The 27,141-nt window shown below is 56.6% G+C and overlaps 1 protein-coding gene across 1 annotated transcript in view; it reads left to right on the forward strand.

Annotated features, from left to right (window-relative positions):
* The window catches only part of BMP7 (bone morphogenetic protein 7), a 73,900-nt gene extending 49,430 nt beyond the window's left edge, over positions 1-24,470 (forward strand). Inside the window, exons 3-7 of the mRNA XM_008141200.3 lie at positions 861-1,009; positions 16,652-16,849; positions 19,482-19,558; positions 20,841-20,951; positions 23,849-24,470. Of these exons, the coding sequence (XP_008139422.1) occupies positions 861-1,009; positions 16,652-16,849; positions 19,482-19,558; positions 20,841-20,951; positions 23,849-23,998 (685 nt within the window). The 3' untranslated portion in view covers positions 23,999-24,470. The remainder of the gene's footprint in view (positions 1-860; positions 1,010-16,651; positions 16,850-19,481; positions 19,559-20,840; positions 20,952-23,848) is intronic.
* Positions 24,471-27,141: the final 2,671 nt, after the last annotated feature.

Genomic DNA, 27,141 nt, shown 5'->3' on the forward strand with positions numbered 1-27,141 from the left:
GAGCCTGCCGTCGGCGGGGAATTGTTTTGGTTCAGAATGGTTTTCTTCTCTCATGGAGTTGGTGAGGCCCCTCAAAGGACTCAAAACATTGAAACTTGGAATCCTTAAAATTAAAGAGATGTTATGATACTTTATATACTTGAATCTTACTATTTAGGAATGTAAATTCCATCCACCCACCCACCCATCCATCCATCCACACATCCATCCTCCGTCCCCTACAAGGTCCATGTGGTCTTACCCATTTTGCTACTGCGACATGTGAGGAAGAGAGAATGAAAGGGCCTTGCCTCCTAACACCTGACGGCTCCTGAAGATGCTGCGTAGCCAGGAAATGAGGAGTGTCTACTAGAGCCCAGTTGCCTGAGCTCGAGTCCCAACTTGGCAACTTCCTGGCTAAATGCCCTGGGCGAGCCATGGTTTTACCATGTGTCCAATGGAGTTGATAATGTCCTGTGACTTAGGGTTGCGGGAACTGAATGAGGCACTGTGTGTAAAAGCCTTGGGACAGTGCCTGGCAAATGGGAAGTCACCCAGCACATGTGAACTTCATGTCGTCCCTGGGACGCCCAGCGACGTGGGGGTGGCGTCATTCCTGTCTTGCTGGACTGCCCCCCTGGCATCCCTCTAACAACTGTGAAGGGTGAGCTTGGCTCCCAGCACCCTGTCTCCTGTGGGCCTCTCTTCACACCTCTCCGGCACCCCCTTTTCCCACCAGGGCTACTAAGGGGTGTCTATGCACCCACTTTGGGGAACTAACAGACATCCTCCCGCCTCCCCCTCCCCACACAGTCCTCTTCTCCGTTGGTGTCTGGTTGGGTCACCGGGTGGCTGAGCCTGCGTCTCCTCCTCTCTCGCAGGGAGTCGGACCTGTTCCTGCTTGACAGCCGCACCCTCTGGGCCTCGGAGGAGGGCTGGCTGGTGTTCGACATCACGGCCACCAGCAACCACTGGGTGGTCAACCCTCGGCACAACCTGGGCCTGCAGCTCTCCGTGGAGACCTTGGATGGTGAGTCGCAGCCACCGCCCAGGTGGTCCTGAGGCAGCCTGTCCGGCTGGACTGACGGAGGCTCTCCGCCAAGCCCATGCTTGTCATCAAGAGAGCTTCGCTGCCCCTCCCCGCCGGTCCTCAGTGTGCAGCCTGTCCACCCAGACAGGAAGCAGCTGCTAGCCCCCGCGCACGAGATGAGCACACGGCGGCTGCTGCCGGGTTGGGCAGGGCTCCGTCTGAGTGCGGTCCGCAGCCGCGGGTCAGAGCCGCAGACTCCCGGGCCCGCCCCAGGGCCGCTGCCTCAGGACCTGCACTTTGACGAGCACAAGCGCCCGGGAGCTGGCTGAGCACCTAGTCTGAAACGTGTTGCTGCGCCCCCTGCACCTCAGGACACGGCTCTCCTGGGCATTGTGGGATGTTTAACAGCGCCCCCGGCCCTACCCACCCAACGCTCGTAGCCTCTCCCAGTTGTAACACCCAAAAATGTCTCAGGCATTTCCAGATGTCCCCTGCTGAGCACACTTGCCCCTGGTTAAGGACCACTGCCCGGGGTGGGGCAAGGCACTCAGCCCCTTCCAAGAAACCCTCACTGTGGTCCTGGTCGCAGACACTCAGAGGACCCGCTGTTCGCCTGCCCCTCCCCAGCACCTTTCACTGCACCGCCCCCCCAACTTGTTCTCCAAGATGGGCAGACAGGAAGGTGTGTGGGGAGCTAGGCTGGGCCCAACGGTGCCCATTTCTTCTTCCCCCAAAGTATGTTTCTTTAAAAATAAAAATATATATATATATATTTTATTGATTTCAGAGAGGAAGGGAGAGAGAGAAACATCATGATGTGAGAGAATCATTGATTGGCTGCCTCCTGCATGACTCCCAACAGGGATCGAGCCCACAACCGGGTCATGTGCCCCAACTGGGAACCGAACCATGACTTTCTGGTTCATAAGTCAGCGCTCAACCACTGAGCCACGGCAGCCAGGCCAGGTGTGTTTCCTATTAAGTGGAGATGGTGTTGGGGTGTGTAGCTTCTTCCTGCACCGGTTTTAAGGAAAACCAAAGCCATTTACTGTGAAGTAGGTAACACGTGCCCAGGGCTCAGCCGGCAAAGGTTGCAGGTGTGAGCACCGTGAAGCGTTCCCTGGGCTGCCTCCCTGCCGCCCGGTTCCCCTCCCGGAGGCCCCGATGCTCTCCTGCGCCTGGACCTCCCCAGGGATGCTGTCCGGGTGCCTCAGAATTAACGTGGACTCTGCTCCCCTTTTTCATTTCCCCCCACACAACGTGGCAGTGCTCAGTGTCTTCCCCTTGCCCGTTTCCCAACTTACCCTGGAGGCTGGTCCTTCCAGCGATCGGGAGCTTCCTCGGTATTTGAAGGCCGTGGTGTATTTGTGTGTATGTGGCGTGAGTGTGTCTCTGCCTCTCACACACGTGACTGCTTCAGAGCCTCCGCTCCTCCCCCCCCCCCCCCCGCCCTGCGTGCAGGTAACGGGAGGGCCTGGGCCATTGGATTGTTCCCAGATTAAATGAGTTCACACAGAAAGGGTTTTAAAATGCGCCTTCACCTGCATCGGAACCCCTGGGCCTCTTGTGAAATGCACTCTGGTTCAGCAGTGGGCGGACCTGGGAGCCTGCATTTCCAACCGGCCCCAGACCAGGGGGCTGCTGGTCCCTGGGCGGGGCTGTGAGTATGGGGGGCTGAGAACAGGGCCTGGCTCACAGGACACACCCTGGACGCGAGCTGGTGTTGTTACTGCTACCGACAGTGTCTTCCCAGGCCCCTTGGGAGGGATGTCTAGGTGTTTTCTGGTCTTTTGCGCCTAAAAACGGGGCTGCAGTGGAAAACCTCCGTGTAAACGCCCTTGTACCCTCGAGTGAAGGCAGCTCTAGTGCCAATGCCGGACAGTGACCCCGTGTGTGGATTGGAGAGAGATTGTTACTTTGCCCGTCAGGGGGGTCACCCCATCGGCTCCCCGGCAGCCGTTCACCAGGGCACCTGCTTCCCGTCTTTGTCAGCACAAGTTCTCAATCTCCTCCCTCCCTGCTAATCCCACAGATGACGGATGGGATCCTGGAGTTTGGCTTAGCCGTCCTCAGCTGTGTGCCCGGCCCTCCCTCTGCCGTGTGCCCGGGCCTCCCTCTGCCGTGTGCCCGGCCCTCCCTCTGCCGTGTGCCCGGGCCTCCCTCTGCCGTGTGCCCGGCCCTCCCTCTGCCGTGTGCCTGGGCCTCCCTCTGCCGTGTGCCCGGCCCTCCCTCTGCCGTGTGCCCGGGCCTCCCTCTGCCGTGTGCCGGGCCCTCCTCTGCCGTGTGCCCGGGCCTCCCTCTGCCGTGTGCCCGGCCCTCCCTCTGCCGTGTGCCCGGCCCTCCCTCTGCCGTGTGCCTGGGCCTCCCTCTGCCGTGTGCCCGGCCCTCCCTCTGCCACGTACCTGGGCCACCTCTGCCGTGTGCCCAGCCCTCCCTCTGCCGTGTGCCTGGGCCCTCCCTCTGCCGTGTGCCCGGCCCTCCCTCTGCCGTGTGCCCGGCCCTCCCTCTGCCGTGTGCCTGCGCCCTCCCTCTGCCGTGTGCCCGGGCCTCCCTCTGCCGTGTGCCGGGCCCTCCCTCTGCCGTGTGCCTGGCCCTCCCTCTGCCGTGTGCCTGGCCCTCCCTCTGCCGTGTGCCGGCCCTTCCTCGGCAGTGCCCTGTGCACCGTCTGCTCACACCCTCTGCCCACTGTGCTCATCAGGCGTTGGTCTTTCTCTTCTTTATGTTTCAGAGACGTTTGGCCCTTTGTGGTTTGAGCTGCAGATAGTTTCCCAGTTCGTAGCTTTTCTTCTGACTGTGGTCAGTGCTGGGTATGGCTGAGTGGATTCAGACACCGCAGCTGAATTTGATAATCGTGTCCTTTACCGATCCCCAGGCCACCACTTGGGTCTGGAGTTGCCCCCTCTGCCTGAGCCTCAGGAAACCAGGCCATGAGCCCCACGGGAGGGGCCACGGAGTGAGGACCACTCTTGTTTTGTTTCCAGGCCGCTCACTTTCTACTGATGGTCCCCCACCTTTCCTGCCCTCCTCCCACTGTCCACACCCCTGACACTTAAAAGTGGGTCCTCCCAGGCACTGGGCTTTCCGTCCTTTTGCATGGGCTCAGCTCACTGCCCGCTGGGTCAGATGCAGCCTGTGGCTTGTTTTTGGGTGGCCTGTGAGCTTAGAGTAGCTCCCGCACTTTTAAATGGTTGAGAAAAATCAAAAGAAGGCTGCTTGGTGACATGTGAGATTATGTGAGACTTCTCTCCAGTGTCCACGAGTCAAGACTTGTTAGCACAGAGCCACACTCACTGGTTTATGTGGAGTCTAGGGTCGCTTTGTGCTCTAACAGCAGAGTTGAGTAGTTATAACAGAGACTCTATGGCACAGAAAGCTGAAACTGTTTATTTTCAGAAATATTACAGAAAAAGTTGCCAACCCCTGCTGAGGATCACAGTCAGTTAAGTGTGAGAATGAATCGCTAGGTTGGATAAGCAAAGCAGATTTCCCCGCACAACTTACCAGAGCTCTCATTTTGCCGATGTCCATTGTGCATCTCCTGCCGGAGAATGTGGCACAGAGGATTCCACACTCCTCTGGCAGTAAAATCATCCAACCTTTCTTTTTCCTTCCAAGCTGCTATGGCGCTTCCTGGGGACGAGGTAAAGTGAGGCAGAGGTAGACTTGGTTTCTCTCTTCAGGGTGCGCGTTTCCCTGGACTGTAGATATTGCCAAGACCTTCCAGCTGCACCCCCATGGGTCCTGAGCTTCTAGGTTTGGTTTTTCTCCCAAGTGACACTCAATTCAGTCCCCCTCGTGTCAGGGGTGCCATCCTCTTTCTCCCTGAGTCAGGGTCTCCGTGGCCCTTGCCTCCAGCCCTGCTCCCCCGTTGGCTGTGGATGAGGCTCAGCACTGTCGAGGTGGCACAGCTGATGGTCAGAGTGTGGGCTCCAGAGCTGGTAGACTCCCCAGGTTCAAATCCCGGCTCTGCTGTTTCTACCACATGACCCCGGGTGAGTCACTCCGTGTCTCTCATCTGGAAAGTGGGGTTCATAAGCGTTTCCGCCTCCCAGGGTGGTTGTGAAGGATTAGGTGAGCTCATGCAGGTGCAGAGCTTAATTGCTCAACCTGTGGTCGCACCTCTGCTCAGCACAAGTGAGCGCGTTATGCCATTCATTGTCTCCTGTCATCCTCACCATTCCCCAGTGAGCTGGGTGCTGCCACCGCCACCCACGGCAGTGCGGAGACTGACGCCCCCAAGATGTGGCAGGCTCTCCATTCCAGCAGCTGCCCAGGACCCCTCTCCATCCACAGGGAGTGTAGCCTAGTGGTCACAAGATGCTGCCTACAGTCAGCAAGGGTCGGATGCCCTGGTGCCCTATCTCCTTCCCTCCCAGGTGGGCACTCAGGGGTAGGCATGGGTGCCGTCGCCCTGGGACTCGGCCGCTTAGTGTGGTTGCCTGGGTCAGGGAAGGGGCAGAATTTACCAACGGGCCAGTGGCCAATTAGGCATGTGGATTTTGGGATCTTTTGGGAGTGAGATAAGAAGCAAGTGAGCCCAGCGTTTCAAAGACCACAGGCCTGGCTGTGAGGTTCTTCCCTCCCCGACATGGACTTTTCCAGCACTAGGGAGGCACCGTGAATATACAGATTCCTGCTCTCCCCTCCCCCCCGCCAGGCCCCCGGCTGGCCAGTCCCCAAGGGCGGGCCCGGGAATCTGCCTGTTCTCACAAGCTCCTTGGGAAACTTGGGGCCTGGGTCAGCAATAACAACACTGTGGAAAAGTTGTGCCCTGTGTTTTGGGGTACCCCCATTAATAAGATGCTACCTGGCCGATGGGCTCCCTTTACGATGTGGGTCTAAGCCTTTCCTGTTAGATGTCTACACTGGGTAAGACCAGCAGGGCCTTCTGGGAGACTGTGGGTTCTGGAGTTCATTTGTTGGGCAGCCTGGTGCCCACCTACTGTGTGCCAGCCTGAGCTGCCTGTAGAGACAGGCTCGTCCCTGCCCTGGGACCTCTCACCAGCATTAACAACTCCATGAGCACCGCTGCCTGGGACGGCACCTGGACAGGCCGAGTCCCTGGGTGGTGGCACCCATGCCCAGCTCCCACTCCCCCATCAGGAACCCGAGGAGACGGGGCACTGAGTCAGGGGTAGAGCATCTAATCCTTGTCCAGACCGAGACAGCACCCTGCAGCCACTAGGCAGCGGCTAGAACACAGAGCCCCACCACCTGTCAGGGCCTCAGTTTCCCCACCTGTACAATGGGCATGTTAGTGACTGTGAGGCGGGTGAGCTTGTTTCCATCCTAAGGAGGCCCAGACATCACAAACCTTTTCTCAGAAGCTTTATGTTTGGCACGAGGTGAGCCCCTGCCCACCTGGCCTCCAAGTGCGGCCTCGGACCACCCAGGCAGCCTGGGCCCGTTCCCTCTTCCTCCAGCCGTGGCCCTCCCGTTAGTCACCCCTAGGAACGGCGCAGCCGGGCCCCACTCTGGGGGGTCGGGGGGGAGGGTCTGGGAGGAAGAAGCCCACAAACTGGGAGTGTCCCCTCATCTCCAGGATGGGACCCTGCAGGAAGGAGGCTGTGTCTGCTTGTCTTTCCCTTTTATGGGGGGATGAGAACAGCCGGGCGGAGCATGCCCTCCCCTTCCCCAGCGTACAGGCTGCGCCCCCACGGGTGGTGGGAGAGGAGAGGAGGAGGGGCACCCTGAGTGGAGGGGTTCTGACACATGTGGCCCCGCTGGGGTGGGAGCTGGCCCCTGCGAAGAGGACGTCCAGGCGGGGCTGGGGCAGCCGAGCCCTCACTGCAGGCCAGGCCCCAGGCCCGGCTCCTGCGCAGACCAGCGGCGGCACAGCCTGGGCCTGCCGACACAGGGCTCCTCCCGACAGCCTCTCGGGCCTGGTCCCTCCATCAGTTCCAGGGGCTTCATGACGGTGGGGAGGAAGACAAGCGTGAATTCATGCCAAGTGCTGAGCCCTGGGCCTGGCATCCTGTCTGTGCTCGTGTTAGATATTATTTTTTAAATTTGTCTTTATTGTTGAAATTATGGCAGGTGTCCGCTTTCCCCCATTGCCCTCCTCCACCTAGATGCTGTTGTTGTTGTTGGCATGTTGAATTCTCACAGTGCCCCTGCCCACGTTATTGCCAGCATTTACAGAGGAGACACTGAGGCCAGGAAGGCCAAGCAACTAGACCAAAGTCACTCGCTCTAGGTACGCTGTATGTCACAATGGAGTCTGACTCGCTCTTTGCTGAAGAGCCTTCTGAGGAATGTGGTCACCAGGGACCGGACTAGGGGCCCCGTGTGGTCAGTGTGCCCTCACTCGGCACACGGCCGGGCTGAGCAGACAGAGCCTGGCTCCGCCCGGCTGTTCTCGGCACCTCCCCTCTCCTGGAAGGAGAGAGTGGGGAAAAGAACCCAGGAGCCAGTGGGCTCCCTGTAGGACCAACTGAAGGAGCCCACGACACAGAGGTGGCCAGGGCTGCATCTGACTTTCATGGGCTCCCCCTTCCACAAAGATAGTAAAAAATCATGTTTTATGACCATGTTGGTACAAAGACAAACACAATCCTGGCTGGGTTAAAAATGAAAACATTTTCTCTGACCCTAAACGGTTCATGTTTTGCCTTCTGATTTTTAAGAGACATTAAAACATTTTCATGGGCCCCTAAAAGTGCTGTGGGCCCGGGCACTGCGCCCGAAGGACACGTTGGCCCTGGGCCCCGCATCCCGGGGGGGGGGGTGGTGGTGAGCGCTCCCTGCCCGGCACCTGCCCGTGCACACCAGCTTCCTCACCTGCGTAGGACGCACATCTGTCCTACGATGTGTCAGGGACTGTGACTGGCACGGGCTACGGGGGACAGAGCAAGCCTTTCGCTGTCGTGTGGCTCGCGTCCTGGTAGGAAGAAGCCGAGCGTGAAGGCACCGTCTGCTGGAGGTCAGGGCCCAGGCCGTGAGGACAAGCCCGCAGTCTGAGGACGGTGCAGGAGGGCTTCTGGCTGCTTGCCAGGGCAGGACACTGGGCTTCCCCGGCCGCCTTCCGTCCCAAACCCACGGGCGATGAAGACCGCCGTGGGCTGGGTCTCTTCCTCCTTCAGGTGTGGAAGCATCTGGTCACTTGTTCCCAAGAGGAGGACTCCAGCATCCTCTCCTAGTTTGTGGGGTTCCCCTCCTCTCCCTCAGCCACAGAAGAAACAACTTGGAGGCTCAGGAGGGCAGTGTGGACCAGCCTTACCTCTCTGATGCCGGAGGACGAGCTGATGGCCTCGTTTCCCTGACTCACACTTCCTCCTGGTGGTCCTCCAGCTGCTGCCCGCCACTCCCTGAGCTCCAGGACCAGGAGGCCCCTTTTGCTCCCGCCCTGCCCACCCCTGCCTCCTGGAGTCGGCTGTGTGGGTGTCCCGGTGTCCGTGTGCAAAGAGCCTCGGGCTCCTCTCCCCAGGTGTGGGGCACATGTGCCCTGATCCTTCCAGATGGCATGGGATGGGATTGCCAGGCATTTAAGGGATTGAGGGCATATGCTTGATGCTCAAGCCGCATCTGCTGGGGACGGCCTTGGAGGCGAGCCATTTGCCCGCAGCGGCCGCGGAGGATAAGCCCTGCAAAGCCAGGTTGGCGAGCAACCCGCCCCCAGCGCAGCTGCCTCCGTGGTGCCTGCTCCCTGGTGATTGCCTCACATCCTGTTTGTCCAGCCGCTGGAGCGAGAGAGGAAAGAAGAGGCCCGATGGCCCAGAGGCTGGGATGGGTCCGGGCGGGGCGGGCAGTGGTGGTGGGGACGGGATTGGGCAATCGAGGCCAAGCAGATGTCACAAGTGTTAACGACGGACTTGCTTGTCACTAGGGCCTTGGTCCATCAGGAGAAGTGGCTGGAATTAATGTGTTTTGCACCATTAATGAGGAACATTCTTACACTGTGGGCCTCCTCAGGGCAGCTGATGGCCTTGGGCCTGGAAAACAAAGATGCCACAAGAAAACCAAGATGCCGCCCTGTCTGTGGGCGGTTGTGTCCCCTCCTTTCCCGACAGGCCCCATTTGTGCGTGGAGCCTTCTGGGTTAGGCCTGCTGATTCTGCTCTTGCCACTGGTCTCTGTCCGCAGCTCACAGTCCTGCGGCCCCCTCCCCCCACCCGGCTCGCCTCTTGGGAGGCCTTACTTCCGGTGCCTCAGGGAGTCTTCCTACCCCGGAGGCCCCTCAGGTGCCCACCCAGGCCCAGCTGATCCCTCCTCTGTTCTCCGAGACACCTGCTGGCCTCGGCGGCAGGTGGAGAGTAAGTGCTCAGGCTCGGGTCAGCTGGACCAGGGTGCGGACCCTGTCTCGGCCTCCTTGGTGACGAGTCCAGGGCAGATGGCTTCGTGCCTGTGACCTCGCTTTACTCATCTGTAAATACAGGATCAGGAGTCCTGTCCACGGAATGGGCTCAGCACAGTGCTGGGCTCAGAGCAAATGCTCGCAAGTGGTTATTTCTTATCTTTTGAGAACCAGTGACGGCAGGAAGCAGCTCTATCAGGAATATCAGATGTACGGGCTAATAATGCGGATTTTTTCACTAGATGGAGTTACATATATGTTGATATGTATGCGATTTGATATGTAGGCTATTTTGTCGTATTGACAGCAAGCTTCAAAACTTCATATGTCAAATTTTCTGAAGGTGTTAACATTTTGTGCCAAAAAAAGAGCATTTGCGGGAAGTTTTAATTCATTACTTTATTTTGAAGAAAAGTGCTGCTGAAAGTTATTGTATACTTCGGGAAGCTTATGGTGAACATGCTCCATCTCAAGATACTTGTGAACGCTGGTTTAAACACTTTAAAAGTGATGATTTCGATGTGAAAGACAAAACGTCCAGATCAACCGAAAAAGTCTGAAGACCAACAATGACAAGCATCATTGGACGAAGATGCATGTCAAACTCAAAAAACAACTTGCAGAAAGATTAAACGTTGTTCAGCAAACAATTTCCAATAGTTTACAAGCAATGGGAAAGATTGTAAAGGAAGGAAAATGGGTGCCACATCAACTGAACGAAAGACAAATGGAAAACCAGAAAGTCATCAGTAAAATGTTGCTTCAATGGCATGAAAGAAGGTCTTTTTTGCATCGAATTGTGACTGGCAATGAAAAGTGGATTTATTCTGAGAATCCCAAATGCACAAAATCATGGGTTGATCCAGGTCAACCATCAACATCGACTGCAAGCCCAAATCGCTTTGGAAAGAAGACAATGCTCTGTGTTTGGTCGGATCAGGAAGGTGTGGTGTATTATGAGCTTCTAAAAGCAGGTGAAACCGTTAATAATGATCGCTACTGACAACAAATAATCAATTTGAACCACGCTTTGATAGTAAAACGACCAGAATGGGCCAGAAGACACGGCAAAGTAATTTTGCTTCATGATGACGCACCATCACACACTTCAAAACCAGTTAAAGACACGTTAAAAGATCTTACCTGGGAAGTATTAACCCACCCGCTGTATTCACCAGCCCTTGCTCCTTCAGATTACCACTTGTTCCGATCGATGGCACACGCACTTTCTGAGCAGCACTTCAAAACGTACGAAGAAGTGGAAAATGGGGTCTCTGAATGGTTTGCCTCAAAACAAGAAAAGTTCTATTGGGACGGTATCCGCAAATTACCTGAAAGAGGGGGAAATGTGTAGCTAGCGACGGACATTACTTTGAATAAAGCACTTTTGATGTTTCTCTTGAAATTATTGTGTTTTCTTTGATCACAAAATCCGCATTATTAACCAGTGCCCCTGGTACTGCCCTGGTGATTCATAGGCAATGGGTTGGCTCCCCTTGTGGGGACATGCGGGTTTTCTTGACAAGTCTGGAAGCAAGTGGAGCAGAGGTCAGCAAACACTCTGTCAGTACCAGCTAGTAAGCGTGCTGGGCTTTGCGGGTCAGACCTTTTCTGTCCCGGCTCCTCAGCTCTGCATTGCGGTGTGAACGCAGACAGACAAGTGTGGATGGATGCCCGGGCTTTGGTCCACTGAAACCGTCTGTGGTCCAGAGAACAGCCGTGGGCCGATGGGCCCGGGGCTACAGTGTTTGGACCCTGGGCCCGAGCATCAACAGCAGGGAAGACTTCCCTCTTGGTCCCACATGTTACGTGTCTTGTCACATCACAGTTGGCTGCCTCCGCACCCCGAGCGTGGAGGAAGGAAGCAGGAGGGCTGGATAAAGGGCGCTCTCTTCTTTCTAGGGCGGAAGACATTTCCCAGGAGCCTGCAGCAGCCATCCTAGAAGGAGCTGCTGGTGAGGCTGGGAAGGGTCTGATGGGCCACCTCCTTGGGTGGAGGAGGACCAGGGCCAAGGGCTGGGCAGGGCGTGGGGCTGCACCCGCAGCCTCTGCCTCACTGGGGCTCCCAGGGCTGGGCCCTCTCCACGCAGCTCCGAGTGGGAGCAGAGCTGCGCAGACAGCCTCGCTGGCTCTCCAGGCAGCAGGTGTGATGGTCCCGGAGCAGATGGGCACCTGAGCGTGCAGACTGTGGACGTTGGCCCCACAACGGACTTCACTCTGCTTCAGTCGCAGAAATGAAAACGTAGGCCACGAGCAATCCTGTGCTGGATGCTCCTCCTGACATTCATGGATCCCCCCGATGTCCCGCTCCCGTGAAGGATCAGCCGCCTCGGGCGTCCACGCCAAGGGATACCCTCAGCAGCAAAGGCATGAGTGCTGACACCTGCAACCTCATCGGGGAACCTCAAGGACACGCAGGCTGAAAGAAACCAACGCAGAAGACCAGGAGTCCGTGTGCTTGAAAGGCCTGGAAAACGCAGAGCTAGAGGGACGAGAGCAGGCCGGGCCGGAGTGAGGGGAGGGGGTGACAGGCAGTTTGTCCCCCTCCACGCTCTGACATTTTGGATCTTCTTCCTCTGTTGTGGTGACATCCTGTGCGCTGTGGGACAATGAGCAGCACCCCCACGACGCCAGCGCTCCTGCCCCCAGGCTGGGAAAACTGATGCCCTGGGAGCAGAACGACCCGGTTCCACACACTGAGATGAAAGGCCGCAGGAGGGAGTTCTCTGGGGGCTGCTGGGCTGCTCTGTGCCCGATGGAAGTGGTGGTTACAGGATCTATACGTGGGTTAAAACCACAGATCTGGCCCTGGCCGGGCTGGTTAGTTGGAGTGTCGTCTTGTGCACAAAAAAAAAGGTTGCAGGTTCAATTCCCAGTCAGGGTGCATGTCAGAGGCAACTAATCAAAGTTTCTCCCTCCCTCTCTCTCTCTCTCTCTCTTTCCCTTCCTCTCTAAATAATCTATAAAAACATATCGAGTGAACATTATAAGAAAAAACCCCAACAGACCTGTGTATAAAAAAGGGTCAATATTACTATATGTTAACTTAAAAACTAAAATTTAAAACGCACCCCCCCCCCCCACACACACACACACAAAACCAAGCAAAACACCAGAGAGAGGCAAATGTTTACCAAAGAAGAAATCAGCGAATTCATTGCTCTGGACCCTCTTACCTGCCAGTCAGCGGGCAGACACCTCTCCACCACTTTCCTCCTCATGCAGGAGGTCAGCTATAGTCGTACATCTGGTAAACCTTTCCATCCTAACTTAAGGGTCATCTCTTGGCAGATAAAAGCCCAGTTAAACGCAAATGTCAGGTAAACAACTAATAATTGCTTAATCTAAGTATGTCCCACATATTGTAAACATTATTCATTTATCGGAGATTCAAATTTAACAGGGCACCTGCATTGTTATTTGCAAAATCTGACAACTCTATTCTTGGAGAAATCTTCAGGGTTTTTAAAAAAGATGTTATTGATTTTCGGAGAGAGGGGACGAAGGAGAGATTAAAAACATCAATGATGAGAATCATTGATCGGCTACCTCCTGCACGCCCCCTACTGGGGATCAAGGCACAACCAGGCATGTGCCCTGACCAGGAATCAAACCGTGACAACCTGGTTCATGGGTCAACGCTCAACCACTGAGCACACCAGCCGGGTAGTTTTTTTTTGTTTGTTTGTTTGTTTGTTGTTTTTAATCTATTAACCATTAGCTACAATATAAATCTTTTTCAACTTTCCTGAAGACACAGAGCTATGCTAAAACAGAATGTATGTCACCTCAGTCTCTCGGCCTGATTCATTCAGCTTGGCTCCCTACTCAGTGTGACTTCCCCAGACATTTAAATACAAGTAATGGAAACGAACACTTGCGCATGCTAAGTAAAGCCTGTGTATGTAACATCAGAAAATGCAAGTGAGCTCCTTCACAGCCGACCCGCAGGCCTTCTCCCCTGCACACTCTCCGGCCCCTCCTGCGGGTATTAGCATAAATGAACTTTACGGATGAACATAACCTCGTGTTCCGTCTCTCCCCCACTTGTAGTCACGCTGGCTCACGTTGGGCCTCCCCCTCAGGGCTGATCTGAGGGGCCCTTCCTTTGTGGGTCTCCTTCCCAGTGGGACCCCCAGGGCGCATAGCGTCGCTGGCCTGGACACCGAGCAGGAATACTTGTGAAGAGATGCATGCCTTGTTTAGGTGACCGGTTGCTACTTCATGCTGCACCCCGAATTTAATGACCTTGTCTGATAATGTCCCCACGGTCTCTCAGGTTTCAGCTAAAGGCTCGGCTGCAGTGACTTGTGTGCATGGCGGTCGGGGAGGGTGAGTGCATGGCCCCGGCTCTCCACCTGGGGCGTTTTGGCTCCCAGGGGCACTGGGATACGTTTCTGGGAGCAGCCAGTGACGCTCCTCCACACCCTACAATACCCACGCAGCCCCCGGAGGGCACGTTCAGCCCCAACCCGCGTGCCGGGTGGAGCAGCCCCCGTGTCTCCAGTGGCCCGTTTGGTGACCATATCTGGGCCCAGCAGGCAGGCCAGTGTGGCCCCCGCAGGCCAGTCTGCAGCAGGTGCGGGTGCAGAGCCCCCAAAGACCCCTCTCTTTCTGCTCCATCGCCCATTTCCCAGCGGAGCTGTGGGGCCCTGGCCCTGGCTGTCCTGAGGGCCCAGGAGCAAGCCAGCCCGCCGTCCGACATCGCGGGAAACGTAGGGTTACAGTATCGGGCCACATTGCATTTCCAGGCATTTTTATTTTGCCCTTAAAAACCTTCCAGGGGGGAACGCAAATCCTAGGAGCTTGTCTTTAATGGTTCCTTTTACAGAACTGCTCCAATTATAGATGGTGAACTCCGGGAAACCCCGCTAAAGAATGCAGGAGAGCGAATGTTAAAGGGGTTAATTTAGGGGAAAATAGTGGCGGATGGGGAGCTTGGTCTTTGAAACGCCCTCGTTGTTAAAAAACCAAAGCAAACCCCTGGTGCTGGCCTGGTCCTCGGGAGGCGGTTTCCTGCCTTCGCCCGTCTGGAGGGCTCCAGGTGAAGTTAATTCCAGATGCGGATGGGCCAGGGCTCCCGGAGCAAGGGTTCCGCGGGCCTCTGGCCCCGCACCCAATGTGGGATCACGTCTGTTGTGGTTACGCAGCCTGAGCTTCCGCGCCGGGGTCCTCGGGCCGGGTATCCGGTCTCTCTGGGATCGGCTCTCTTTGTCCGCCTCTTGCTTTGTCTTTCTTTGGAACACTATCACCACCAGACATGACATTACGTACATGTTGGCCGGTGGCCTCATGGTTGCCAGAGCCGAGAGATCGCCCGTTTTCCCATCACCCCGGCCCACTGGCAGAGCACAGGACATGGCGACTGCTCCATCCGCTTCCCCAGGATCCCATACCCTCCTGGTGCCCTTCCTCCTGCCCATGCTGCTCCCAGACCCTTCCTCCCTGGCCTGTGCGCAGCCTCTGCCCCGGGCTCTGGTCTCTCAGTGGCGGGATGGGCACCTGGACGCAGCCCGCACATGGCGTGCCAGCGACACGCTCTCCCCAGGGAGCTCGTCCGGCCTCCACGCGGCCTGGCCGCAGCCCGAGCCGGCATTTACCAGGCACCATCAGGTGCAAAGCTCTGCTCGGAGGAGCAGCCGTGTTGAGCGCCAGGGCCGGGGCTTGAACTCAGGAAGGCTGGCACTGGGCTGGAGCGGGTCTGGGTCCCAAGTCTGTGTCTCCCCCAGATCAGGAGCCAACCCCAAGCTGTGATGTTCTGCTGCCACCTTCCACCCTCCCAGTTCTCCCCCTCCGCCCCGCTCCTACCTTGGTTTCCCCACCTCAGTAAGGCCCCGCCCTTCTCCCAGGTGCTCAGGCCCAGAGCGAGGAAGTCACGTGCCGTCTCACCTTTACATCCGCTCCCTAGGCAGTCCCCTCGGTTCCCCTCTCTGAGCAGATCCAGGCTGGGTCGTCCCCGGTCGAGGTGTTGTATTCTAGTTACGTGACCGTTTGGTGAACTGGGTGAAAGGTACATGGGGCCTCCCTGAAGTCTTTTTTTTTTTTTTTGCAACTTCCTGTGAGTCAGTAATTATTTCTATACAAGACATTACAAATAAAATAAATTCTAAAGGTGGATTTAAAAATGAACTCCTGAAGCCCTGCCCAGGCCCACCTCCCCCTCGTCTCTGGCTCCTGTCCTGGGCCGCACAGTGCAGTCTCCAGGGGCAGCCGGGGCCATCTTTTGCAGACAACTCAAGTTGCCCACTGCTCAGCTCTCGGACCCGTGGTTTCCACTTCATGCAGATCATGAGGATCCTGGGGCTTCAGTAACAAAACACCAACCGGGGGCTGAGGACAACAGGACTTGAGTCTCTCCAGTTGGGAGCTCCAAGTCCAAAGTCAAGGTGCCCCAGGGCTGTGCTCCCTCCACAGGCCCAGGAAGGGTCCTGCCGTGCCTCCCGCTCCTGGTGGCTCCCGGCGCTCCTCAGTGTCCCTTGGCCATCCTCCGTGTGTGTGTGTGTGTGTGTGTGTGTGTGTGTGTGTGTGTGTGTCTGCCTTCACATGGCCTTCTTCTCAGGACACCAGTCTTTGGGTTAGGGCTCTTCCTAATCCAGCATGACCTTATCTTAACCGATTTCATAGGCACAGATGCTATTTCCAAAGAAGGTCACCTCCTGATGTCCTGGGGACATGAACTTGGGGGGACACCATTCGACACAGTAAACAGTAAGGCAGAGTGCTCGCTGATGCCTTACGGTCCGCACCACTTCCCTCTGACTGCCCCCTTCTGCCCCTCACCCCCAGCTCTGCTCCAGCCCACGGCCAGTCTCCTGAACTCGCCCACCTGGCTCCCGCCTCTGGGCATTTGCCTTGGCAGTGCCCTCTGCCGGGAATGCCCTCTCCCCAAATATCCTCATGGCTCTCCTCCTCCCTGCTACCCGGTTCTGTGTGCAAATGGCCCCTCCGTGCAGAGGGTGGTGGACATGAGGGCGGCTTGCAACCATCCCCACCTTCCCTGGCCCCAAGCAGGATTGCCCCACCTCTTGAAATTAGATGGATCATGTGACTGCTCTGCCCAAGGAAATGTGAGTGGAGCTTCCTCTAGCCCGGCTCCGCCCCTCCCGCTTCAGCTTTTACCCTGGGATACCTGCCCGTCTGCCCCACCAGGTTGCCTGCCCAGGGGACAGGCGTTTCCCGGTGTGGTTCCTCACTGTGCCCTCAGCTCCCAGCACAACCTGGCACAGAGCCAGCGCTGAATAATCTAGGCCGGTGGACGATGCAAATGCGTGAGGCACGCGTGCAGACCCCCCACCCCCCAACCGCCTCTCCTGTAACTGTCTCCTGTGCATTTGTCTGCTTCCGACCTAGGGCAGAGCATCAACCCCAAGTTGGCGGGGCTGATCGGGCGGCACGGGCCCCAGAACAAGCAGCCCTTCATGGTGGCCTTCTTCAAGGCCACCGAGGTCCACCTCCGCAGCGCCCGCTCCACGGGGAGCCGGCAGCGCGGCCAGAACCGCTCCAAGACGCCCAAGAACCAGGAAGCCCTGCGGATGGCCAACGTCGCAGGTATGCCTGGGGCGGGAGGGTCTACACACAAACCCCGGGCCCACGCACGGGCCCAGCGAGGAGGGGCTGGGAAGCCCTGCTCCACCCGTGGTTGTGGAGCCGGTGCAGCAGGAAACGGCCCACAACCCCCCCCCCCCCGACAGCTCACCCCTTGACTGTCCACGTGCAGAAACGCAAGTACCAAACTCGAGTATAACAAGAGGCCAGCCATGCAAGTTCCTGAACAGACAAAACAGCGGCCACAGTACGTGAAGGAAGGCGCTGACAACGTGTGGGAAGATGCCACACCCACTTCCCAGGGAGGCTGCTGCCCGGGGCGCGGGGAGGATTTAAAGTGGGGGACTTTGCTGCACCTTTAGTTTTATTTCTTAAAGGGAAAAATATTTGAAACTCCTGGCAAATTTGCATATTTGTTAAGTGCGGGTTTCCCCGCCGGAGTCGCTCTCCCGGCACTCTGTGCTGGTCCCCAGGCCGGGCCCAGGCAGCGGGCGGCCGTGTGGGACGCCTAGCGGAGCTCAGCGGTCCTGCTCCTGGGCGTGGCGTTGGTCCCAGGAAGCACGAAGGGGCACATGGGTATGTAGAATACGCAAAGCAGCCACACCCCCAGGTCAGCCTTATCTTGTCAACAGCTTATTTTGCCTCACCGAGCTGATTTTGGACTTTCTGTTCAGTTCCCTTTTCGAGGCGAAGGGCAGTACGCTGGCTGTGGTGGGTGAAGTTTCCAGGCAGAGACTTCCTGAGCCCGCAGGCCCGATGGTTGCTGTGGTTGGTGAAGGTTTTAGGCGCAGGATGGACCGTGGTGGGTGTGGTGGCTCCCGAGTTTGTGCACAGGGTTTTGCAGGGCTTGTGTTCTGCCAGGTGCATCCATCCTTTTCTCAAAGGGGTCTGTGATCCCCACATTAAAAACCAACTGAACCCCTGAATTTGTGTTGGAAACCTCCAGGCCGGGCTCTTGGGGGCTGGGGGTCAATGGTGAAAGCCAACCGTGGTCTGCCCCGAGGACTCTGGTACCTCAAAGTCTCCCACACTCAGTCCCCCCCCCCCCCCACATCCCCGTCAAGTCTCCACTTACATAACCCCCAGGACGGGGCTCTCACTACCTCACATACAGCTGTTCTTTCTTGCCTGGAACCTGCCTCCTTCCTGTGGATTTCTACTTCCTGGCCCTGTTGGAAGTTCAGCTAAACTCTGCCTGGAAGTTTGATAAGAAAAGAAATACCGAGACCTGGGCCCCTCCGCAGGCTTAGTGAACCGGAATCTGTGCGTGGGTGTGTGTGCACGTGCCCCTGGGGGTGCTTCGCCTCTTGTGCGGGGCTGGGAGTCCTGCTGCCGGGCCACACAGGCGACCTCTCGCGGCAGGCAGCCCCCTGTGTGCCGGAAGGAGGCGTGCTGCAGCGTGCTGCCGGCCGGCCGGGAAGCTCTTCCCTGCAGGCTAGCCCGCCCCCAGGCCTTGCACTGCTCTTCACAGGCTGTGGTTTGGGGATGAGACTGGGGTCGCTGCCTTCCCTCCACACCCTTCTCCCCACCCACGTTTGGACCCAGCTCCCTGGTAATTAGCCGCTCTCGGCAGATGACCCGCAGGGGTGGGAGCTGAGCCCCAGCACCGGTCCTAACTCGTTAGCTGCTCAGACGGGGGCTCCCGGCGGTGGAAGAAGCAGCGCGCCTCCTGCCCCTGCTGGCTGTTGGGGTGCGAGGGGCAGGACTGGAAGGGCAGGGGGGCTGGGGCCTACTTCTGAGCGTCCCTTTTCTTCCCTTTCTGCACCAACATTGCCAGCTGCTTGGATCTGAAGCTATAGAAGGGCTCCGTGAGAAAAAAGTGCCACGATTGATTAGCAATGTCTGCCGTGTGCAGAGGAAGGACCAGTAGCAGCCCTCGTGCCACTTTCCAACCCCGGCTTAAAGTAAAGCAGTGACATGGGGCTTCATGTTGAAACCCAAGGCCCGACAGACCAAGGCCACGAGCAGCTCATGGAGCTAGTGTGGACAGGCAGCTGTGTGTGTGTGTGTGTGTGGTTGGGGGGGGGGGGTGCATGTGTGTGAGAGAGTATGGATCAGACAGAGAGAGAAAGGCAGATCTCGATGTGTTTACAAGTCCTGAATCCGTACCCACATGCCTGCAAAGCTCACGCACTTCCGGAAAACCCCAGTGCATCATTTCTCTCCTCAGAGAAACCTCAGAGGTTTTTTCTGGAAGATCAGTGTGACTTGACTTCCTGCCCTCTTGTTTCTTCTTGGTGGGGTGTGATGGGGGCTGTGTCCCAGGCCCTGTCTTCACCCTCTGGCTGGCCTCCATGGCGAGGCTGGTGGAAGCAGGGCCCTCGGGCAGCCTCCTGCAGCAGCCTCCTGTCGGGCATGGATGGGCTTTGACTCCTTTATGGTGCCCGGGCAGATGTGAGCATCTAAACCCACCTGGGTGTACAAGACACCAGAGTTGTCAGAAGGATCCAGAGGGTGCTGTGAGCTGGGACTGTGAGAGCAGGAGAGCTTGGCCTCTGCATGCGGTTGGCTGGGGGTGGAAGTGAGTTTGCAGGCCATGGTCCTCGAGCAGCGTTTATGTCAGAAAAGCCACCCTCCAGCGCCACACCTGCCTAACGCGTGTGCTGCCGCCCCTCCCCGCCGTTCTCATCCGCAGAGAACAGCAGCACTGACCAGAGGCAGGCCTGCAAGAAGCACGAGCTGTACGTCAGCTTCCGCGACCTGGGCTGGCAGGTAAGGCTGGGCCCCGGGGCTCCCCCGATTGTGTTTCTCCTCTGCATCGATAAGACCCTGGTTTCAAGTGTCCTAACCAGGGCAGAGGATTTAGGGGGAGGGTATGGGGTGCCTCATGAAACCCAAGAGTAGAAATGTGGCTGTGACTCAAGCTGGACACTGAACCCCATTCTGCATGTGAACCCCGTTTCCATCTGTGCTGGCTGCTCAGATGGGTGCCAGAATCCAGCTGCCCTCCATCCCCTGCCATGGCTCACATTCCCAGGGAAGGGACCGATGGGCCCCGCTCGGGTCAAGCACTTGTCCCGGACCCAGTGAACGATGCTAGGGGTGGGGTCGTGCTGTCGGAACATGGCTGCCCCCTCTGGAGCCAGTTGGATGGAGTGAGGCGAAGGGCAGGGGATGAGCCCTAGGAGAGGAGTGAGGGCCACACAGTCTAACAGCTAGGAGCCCCTGCGACGTCCCGGGCCCTCTCTAGCCCCTGGAGGTGCAGCCATGAGCAAGAACCGCCTGTCCTCTCGGAGCTCACACAGCCTGGGCAGGGTGTTGTCTAGGTCACCAGGTCAATGGGAGAGTCCAGAGTCTTCCCTGGGGCTCGTGCCCCAGAACGCTCACCCCCAGGCACTGCGTGCAGCCAGCGTGGACGCCTCCTCGATTCTGTCCTCACACTCATGACGACACCATGCTCTCAGGGCGCCCGGTCCTGCTTGGGTTCTGTGCTAGGACAGAGCCCCAGACTCCGGGCTCCATGGACTAGAGTCCGTGAGGGTGTATTTGTCACTGGAGCAACCTCTGTGCACTAACCTGGCCCTAAAGCAAGCATGGCCGCGTGCATCCGTTTTTGAGCCGCATATGGGTACCGGGCACGTGCTGGGCTGTCTACACTCACTGCATTCGCACCACGATGGGTTAATAGTCTCCCTCCCAGGCAGGTGAGCTGCAGCGTGGAGGTTTTGTTTATACAAATGGCCAGTGTGTTACCACGGAGTAGAGGTAAAGGTGATGCCACCTGGCCATCCCTCTCTGTGCCAACTTCCCATAAAACCACCATGTCCGTTCTGGGCTCAGCCCAGCCCCTCGTGGTGGTCTGTTCTTCATTTGGCATTCTGCTGGGACCATGAGGGGCTGCCACCCACCGCTGCCTCTGCAGGGCCCACGGCTGCTCAGGGTGTCTGACGTGGGAGCCCTGCAGCCTGGCCCACAGCAGGAGGGTTTTGACCTGCCCACGTTTCCACGGGCCCTGGACACAGCCCTCACGGCCCACACTCCCCTGTCCCCGCAGGACTGGATCATCGCGCCCGAGGGCTACGCCGCCTACTACTGCGAGGGGGAGTGCGCCTTCCCTCTGAACTCCTACATGAACGCCACCAACCACGCCATCGTGCAGACACTGGTGAGTGCGGCTGCACACCAGCGGGGGCCTGGGGCAGCGGGGCCACGGATCCTCCTGGGCTCCTCCAGGCTGGGGCCCGAGCAGGTCTCTGCCCAAGGCCACACCATGACGTTCAAGGGCCCCTTTCCCTGTAAAACAAGGTTAAAAATCATAGTTTACTACTGTGCTGATAATCTTTCACCCTCATGTTGACTTATTTCTCCTAATTTCAAAAGAAATTAGACCAGTTTTGTGCATTCCTAAAGGTACAGTGGGCAACAGTCACTGTGCCTGGTGGAGAGGTGGCTGTGGCCCCGCCTCTGTTTGGGGGCTGCTGTCCTGGTTCCCCCCCCCCCCCACAGTGCCTGGTTCCCCCCACAGTGCCTGATCCCCTCCACAATGCCTGGTTCCCCCCACAATGCCTGGTCTTTTCCCCCCCGCTTCCCCCCATAGTGCCTCTTCCCACAGCTCACATCCACCTCCTGGCCTTGAACTTCGCAGTCAGTCATTCAGGGAATTTACTGTTTATTGAGGGTCTACTGTCTGTGGCCCCTGCAGGGGGAGCTGGGGACACTGCGGGGCCAGCAGGGCCTCATTGTCCAGGGGAGGGGACAACCAGGAAACAAATGAGGAAAGGCCAGAGGGAGGAAGTGGCAGGAAGATGGCGCACCAGGAAATTAGGATAATGAGATGGGCTGGGGAGCCAAGGACTCTTTCAGGCTGACCTTTTCCATGGGGTCATGGGAGGATGCAGTGATAATGAGATATTAACAAGGTGCCCAGCACCGATGACACAGATTACACATTACTTTTGCTACCCTACCAACAGCAATAGCAATGAGTTAGGGACTTTGTTCGTTAGCTTGGAATCGGGGGTTCAAGGACCTTGGTTGCCTAGCTCCCTGCCATGAACATTGTCTGGGCCTTTCCTGACAACTGCTCACCCTCCCTGGCTTGAATGCTCCTGATGACAGACAGCTCACTACCCAGGGCCATCCCTCTCCCACAGATCTGTTTGTTATGGAGCTTTGTGCTCTTTTGTTTAGTGTTGGTCTCCCTCTTCCCTTGTCCCGTCCCTTTCGCTGGGACCAGGCTGTGTCCTTAGGGGGACAGCCTCTTTGTCCAGGGCCCCGCCCCCAACAGCAAACTCCAGAGCCCATTTAGGATTGAAAGTTCCTGCGCTGGAGACGAATAGTCCCCCAGCCTACTCTGTGGCCTGGACCTGCTCCCCCGTCCCCTGTGGTCCTGCTCCGAGGACCCAGGAGGTGATGGGAGTGTCTCCCAGGCTGGCAGGGGCACACCTCTTCCCTCCGACCCTGCCTTTGTGGCCCTGTGACCACCCACTCAGTCCTCGTTTCATCAGAGACCTCAGGCTCAGATGAATCCTCCAATTATTCTGAAATGGGGGTCATGTTTTCAAAGGGGGCAAATCCTTGTCTTCCAGGAGCCCTAGTGAGACACAGACGGAGCGAGCTGGCATCTGGGATTTGCTTTAAAGTGACTCCGGGTGGAAAAGATGGGGGAAGGTTTAGATTTTAAGGCTGTGAGCAGTCATCCCCGGTGATTCCACTGGGCACTCGTGGAGTGTTGGAAACCTGGAAACGTCCCCTAAAAAAACCCCAGAACCGAGTCTCCAGCCTGTCCTGAGCTGTTGGCATATCTGACTGCGCTGCTTTGGTTGCTGCAGTCAGTTTGTGGCCTGAGAAGAGAGGTGTTTAGTTTTCCCCAGTCCTCACTATTCCTTATTGTCTCACTCCTGGCCTCAGTCACGCATCAGTGACACTCATGTGGAAATGCAGGCGTTTGAGTTTGTTTACCCCCTGACCCTTGTCCTGTGTAAGGACGCAGAAGCCCTGAGTGAGAGGGGGCCTAAGCCTGAGCGACTGGCCGGCCTCGTCATCCCACCTTCTGGATGTCCGTCCACCCAAGTGTTTGCCCAAATTCCTTGCCTCTTACTTTTATTGCTCAAGAGGCAAAACAGTCTAGTGTGGCCTAGACATGCACCATGCGATGAAGTAATATTTTACATGTGGCTCTTGAGCACTTGACGTGTGCCCAGTCTGGGTTTTGAAGACTTGGTACAAAAAAGGTAAAATATCTCATTAGTGACTTTTTAACGTTAAGTATATTTTGAAATAGTAATATTTTTGAAATACCGGGTTGAACTAAATATGTTATTTAAATTAACGTTACCTGTTTCTTTCCCATCTTTTTAAATGTGGCTGCGAGAACTTTTAAAATGACAGGTGGGACTCTTGAATAGGACAGATCTAGCTCAGAGGTCAGCAACCTTTTTCTGAAAAGCGCCAGATGGTAAATGTTTTTTACTTGAGAGTCATAAGTTGCAATTGCTCCACTCTGCCCTCATAATGAGAAAGCAGCCATAGGTGCTGTGTTAATGAATGGGCGGGGATGGGTGCCAATAAAACTTTATTCACAAAACCAGGCTGCGGGGCAGGATTTGGCCTGCAGGCTGAGCCTGTCCAGCTCCATGGTTCTCAACTTGGGGCAATTTGGCCCCCAGGGATATTTAATGTCTAGCAACACTTTTGGATGTCATGATTGGAGGGGGGCGGGTGCTTCTGATGCTCGGTCCCTGGGGTGCTGTTAAAATCCTACAGTGCACAGGACAGCCCCGCAGGAGAGAGAGATCTGGCCCCACGTGTCTGATCTGGCCACCGACATGCCCTTGTGTGCTGCGCAAGCCTCTGTTCGGGCACGTGGGTCCCTCATCTGTGAAGCAGGGAGGATTACAGAACCAAGTCAGTTACGCAGAATGTGCTCAGAACTGGGCACGCTCGGGGGTGTCCCCTCGGTCATTCTGCCCGAGCAGTGCGTGCCCCTTGCACACATAAGGAGGCCAGAGAGAAGGGCCCGGCCACGTCTCACCACGACCCACGTCTCGGTGTGCGTTCCAGGTCCACTTCATCAACCCGGAGACGGTGCCCAAGCCCTGCTGCGCCCCGACCCAGCTGAACGCCATCTCCGTGCTCTACTTTGACGACAGCTCCAACGTCATCCTGAAGAAATACAGAAACATGGTTGTCCGGGCCTGTGGCTGCCACTAGCCTCCTGGAAGGCAGACCCTTCGGGGCCGCCTTTTCTGGATCCTGCGACTCACCACCCAGGGGTCCCAGGCCCACCTTGGCAAGGAGCCAGCAGACCGGCCGCCTGGTGCGAGGCCTTCCCGTCCCTCTCCCCAACTTCAATGGCGTAGCAGCGTTAAGGATTCGAGAGGCAAATGGCTTTTGATCAGTTTTCTGTTGTCATCCTATGGACAAGATCCTATAAGCTGCTGCAGGCAAAAGGTAACAGGAAGAAAATTATATAAAGAAAACCTGCCCGGCCACGGTCGTGGGCTGTGAGGTCTCGGCCGCACGCTGACTCGTTCCCGGGGCAATGAGGAGCGCCCCTCACCCAGGACCCAGCGGTGGGAGGAAGGGGCGCAGGGAGGGCTGGGCGTGTCGTGTCTGTGCTGAAGGAATGACGCGGAAGTGCCTGTAATACATGTCCAATAAAACGAATGAATGAAAATGGTTAGGATGTTACAGATATATTTTCCTAAACGATCTATCCCCATTTCTTGGTTTCCCCTGATTTCATAAACAGAGGCTGTGGCTGGCGGAGGGCGGGGAGGCCCCTCTCCATCCCATTTGGGTTTCGTCGGAGGTTTCCAGAGACCCAGGGTTATGTAGACTTGCCCAAGCCCAAGATTTGGCTGGGAGGGGGAAGGACAAATTCTGCTCAGAGGAAGGGGTGTGTTGATCTCGAAGGAAAAACGCGTTTCGTCATTCAGCCGGGTGTGTGATGGCCCTGCGGCCCGGCAGATGTTCGCAAGTGCTCGTCCAGTTCCCCGGCCAGGACATCCCTGTGGGGCAGAGTGGAGGACGACAGCGTTAGCACAGAACCGGCGACTTGACCCTGAACTCTGGCCAACGTGGCCCTGTCTAAACACGCCCCAAGGAACCCTAGCTCTCCATAGGGCCACTACCCTTCCCCCAAGTAGGCTTGTCTGTCGTGCAGTGACAGCCGCGTTCTGAAGTCTGGGTTCAGTCTGGGCCGCGGGCCCCTCTTCTCAATGGCAGACCCCTGCTGAGGGCTCTGCAAACCATCGATCAGCTCCTTGAAGCGCAGTGGGAGCTGTGCTGGGCGTAGGTGAGCTGTCCCAGATCTCCAGGGGAAGGACCTAGAGCCTTTGAGAGTGACGTCCTCGCTGAGTGTCCCGGTTGGAATGGCTCCTGGGGAGAGCCTTCCTCGCCTTGGCCGCTGGCCCCCTGAACAGTGTGCACCGCCTCCCGCTGCAGCCCCGGGCTGGGGGCGCAGGCTCTCTGTGCACCAAGACCAGCCTTACCCAGAAGGCCCTGGGACAGGCTCTGGTGGGACCGTTCCTCTGTCGTGATTAAGTTTGTGGCTGGAAACTTTGGGGAAACTTTGTTTTTTACTTTCTTTTGCTTTTTCTTCTTCAGTAGCTTGGGCTGCAGCCTACACTCGGGCTGGTCCACAGGGAAGAGTCGCTGTTTCTGTGACATTTTATTTCATCTGTTGGCAGATATGGGGGTTTTGTGTGATCCCCTCTTGGTGCAAGTTTTCTCACCTCTGGTTAGCATCGTTTGTACATTGAAACTGTAAATAGCTGTTACAAAACAAGTTATTTATGTCCATCAGAAGCTCCTTTAGACCCTCTTCCAGTCGCTTGTTTGGGACGATGAGCTTGCTTCCCTCCAACCTGCTTGTTTTCTTATTTAAGACTATTTATTAACGTCGGACCAATGTACCTTCAGCTATTGCGTAGAGCAGTCCTCAGCGAAAATTCTGTATAAATAGACAAAATAAAAAGGGTTTTGACTTTGCAATAAAAGGAGACATTTGGTTCTGGTTCCTGGGCCTGTGTGTGTGTGTTTTGTTTTGTTTTGTTCTCTCAACTCTGGACACTGGCATCCCCTTGGTCTGCTAGGAGCTCTCTGCCTGGCCTCCGCCATTCACACACTGTTATCATCCAGGCCCGGGGCGGAAGGGGCACTCATCAATATTTGGTGCAGCTGTGTGGGGCGCTGGGCAGGAGGGATGGAGCCCAACAACAAATGTGGATTTGGTAGGCTCGACTACAAAGATCCTTCCCTGAGTTACATGTAGCACAGCTGTCAGCAGCTGTTTCAAAGAGGCAGGGGGTAAATTAGCTGTGTTTACTGCTAACATAGTTGAAAGGTTTAGTCATCCCAATAAAATAGAGGCAGAAGAAAGAAAGAAAGAAAAAAAGGTGGGAGGGGAGTGTACACCCAAAAGTCTTGAGCAGCACAGGCTGCAGAGCCGCCGCCGTCCAGTGCAGATGATTTCGGTGGTTTGGGGGCTGCTGCCAGGCCCAGGCCCAGCTGTGCACGGCCCACCTCAGGCCTGTGCAGCGGCCAGGGGCCTGCTGCCCAACGGCGCCCAGAGCGGCCGGCGCGTGGGACAGCCTCTTGGGTTCCTTTTCGCTTTGAAGTGCACGCTAAGGTCACCCGATGGGTATTGGAATCCTGGCCCTCACTTGGCCAGGCTGCTCTCTCTTCCCTCGGTGCCTCAGACAAGCGGCAGCTTTTAACAAGTTCCAGGCCCTGCGATTTCCCAACCCCTTGTCATTGTCCTGATGCTCATTTGAGCTCTTGGTCTGTGTCCAGGCTCAAGACCAAAGTTGCAGACCGGGGGCCAGATGTGGCCTGCAGACGTGTCTCATGCCCTGCATGGTGTTTATACTTTTTTTTTTTAAAAAAGTGAATTCATTTCCAACATGATTTAGGAAATCAGAAAATTGGGGTGAGGAAAAAAAAAAAAATCCCAAATCCTGGCTTCCCTGGAGAAATTGGCAGGTCTGGCCGTTCTCATTCCTGTGTAGAAGCTCTTGGCTGGAGGCAGAGAGCAGTTGTTGCCACAGTCTCCACTACTCCCTATCGCCTCTCTCGCAAAGACGCACGTGTCAGTTGCTGTGTTGAAAACTGTAGATATCTGTTCATTGGTCTCTGTTAAGAGTAGGAAAGTAAAAGCTAGACTGAGAGAGCCGCACACTTCAGGAAGAGCTGACGACAAACCTTTAGTTCATCCCTGGCTCACTTCCCCCGTTTTACACCTCGTCAGGCTCCCACAGGCGGGTGTGTGTGTGGCTGCAGCACCACAGGTGGCCTCATCTTTTGCCCCTGCCCCCTCTCCTGGTTTCTGTCTCTCTTGCTCATTTCCATCT

This window comes from Eptesicus fuscus, chromosome 12, assembly GCF_027574615.1.
Source record: "Eptesicus fuscus isolate TK198812 chromosome 12, DD_ASM_mEF_20220401, whole genome shotgun sequence".
In the NCBI taxonomy this organism is placed as follows: Eukaryota; Metazoa; Chordata; class Mammalia; order Chiroptera; family Vespertilionidae; genus Eptesicus; species Eptesicus fuscus.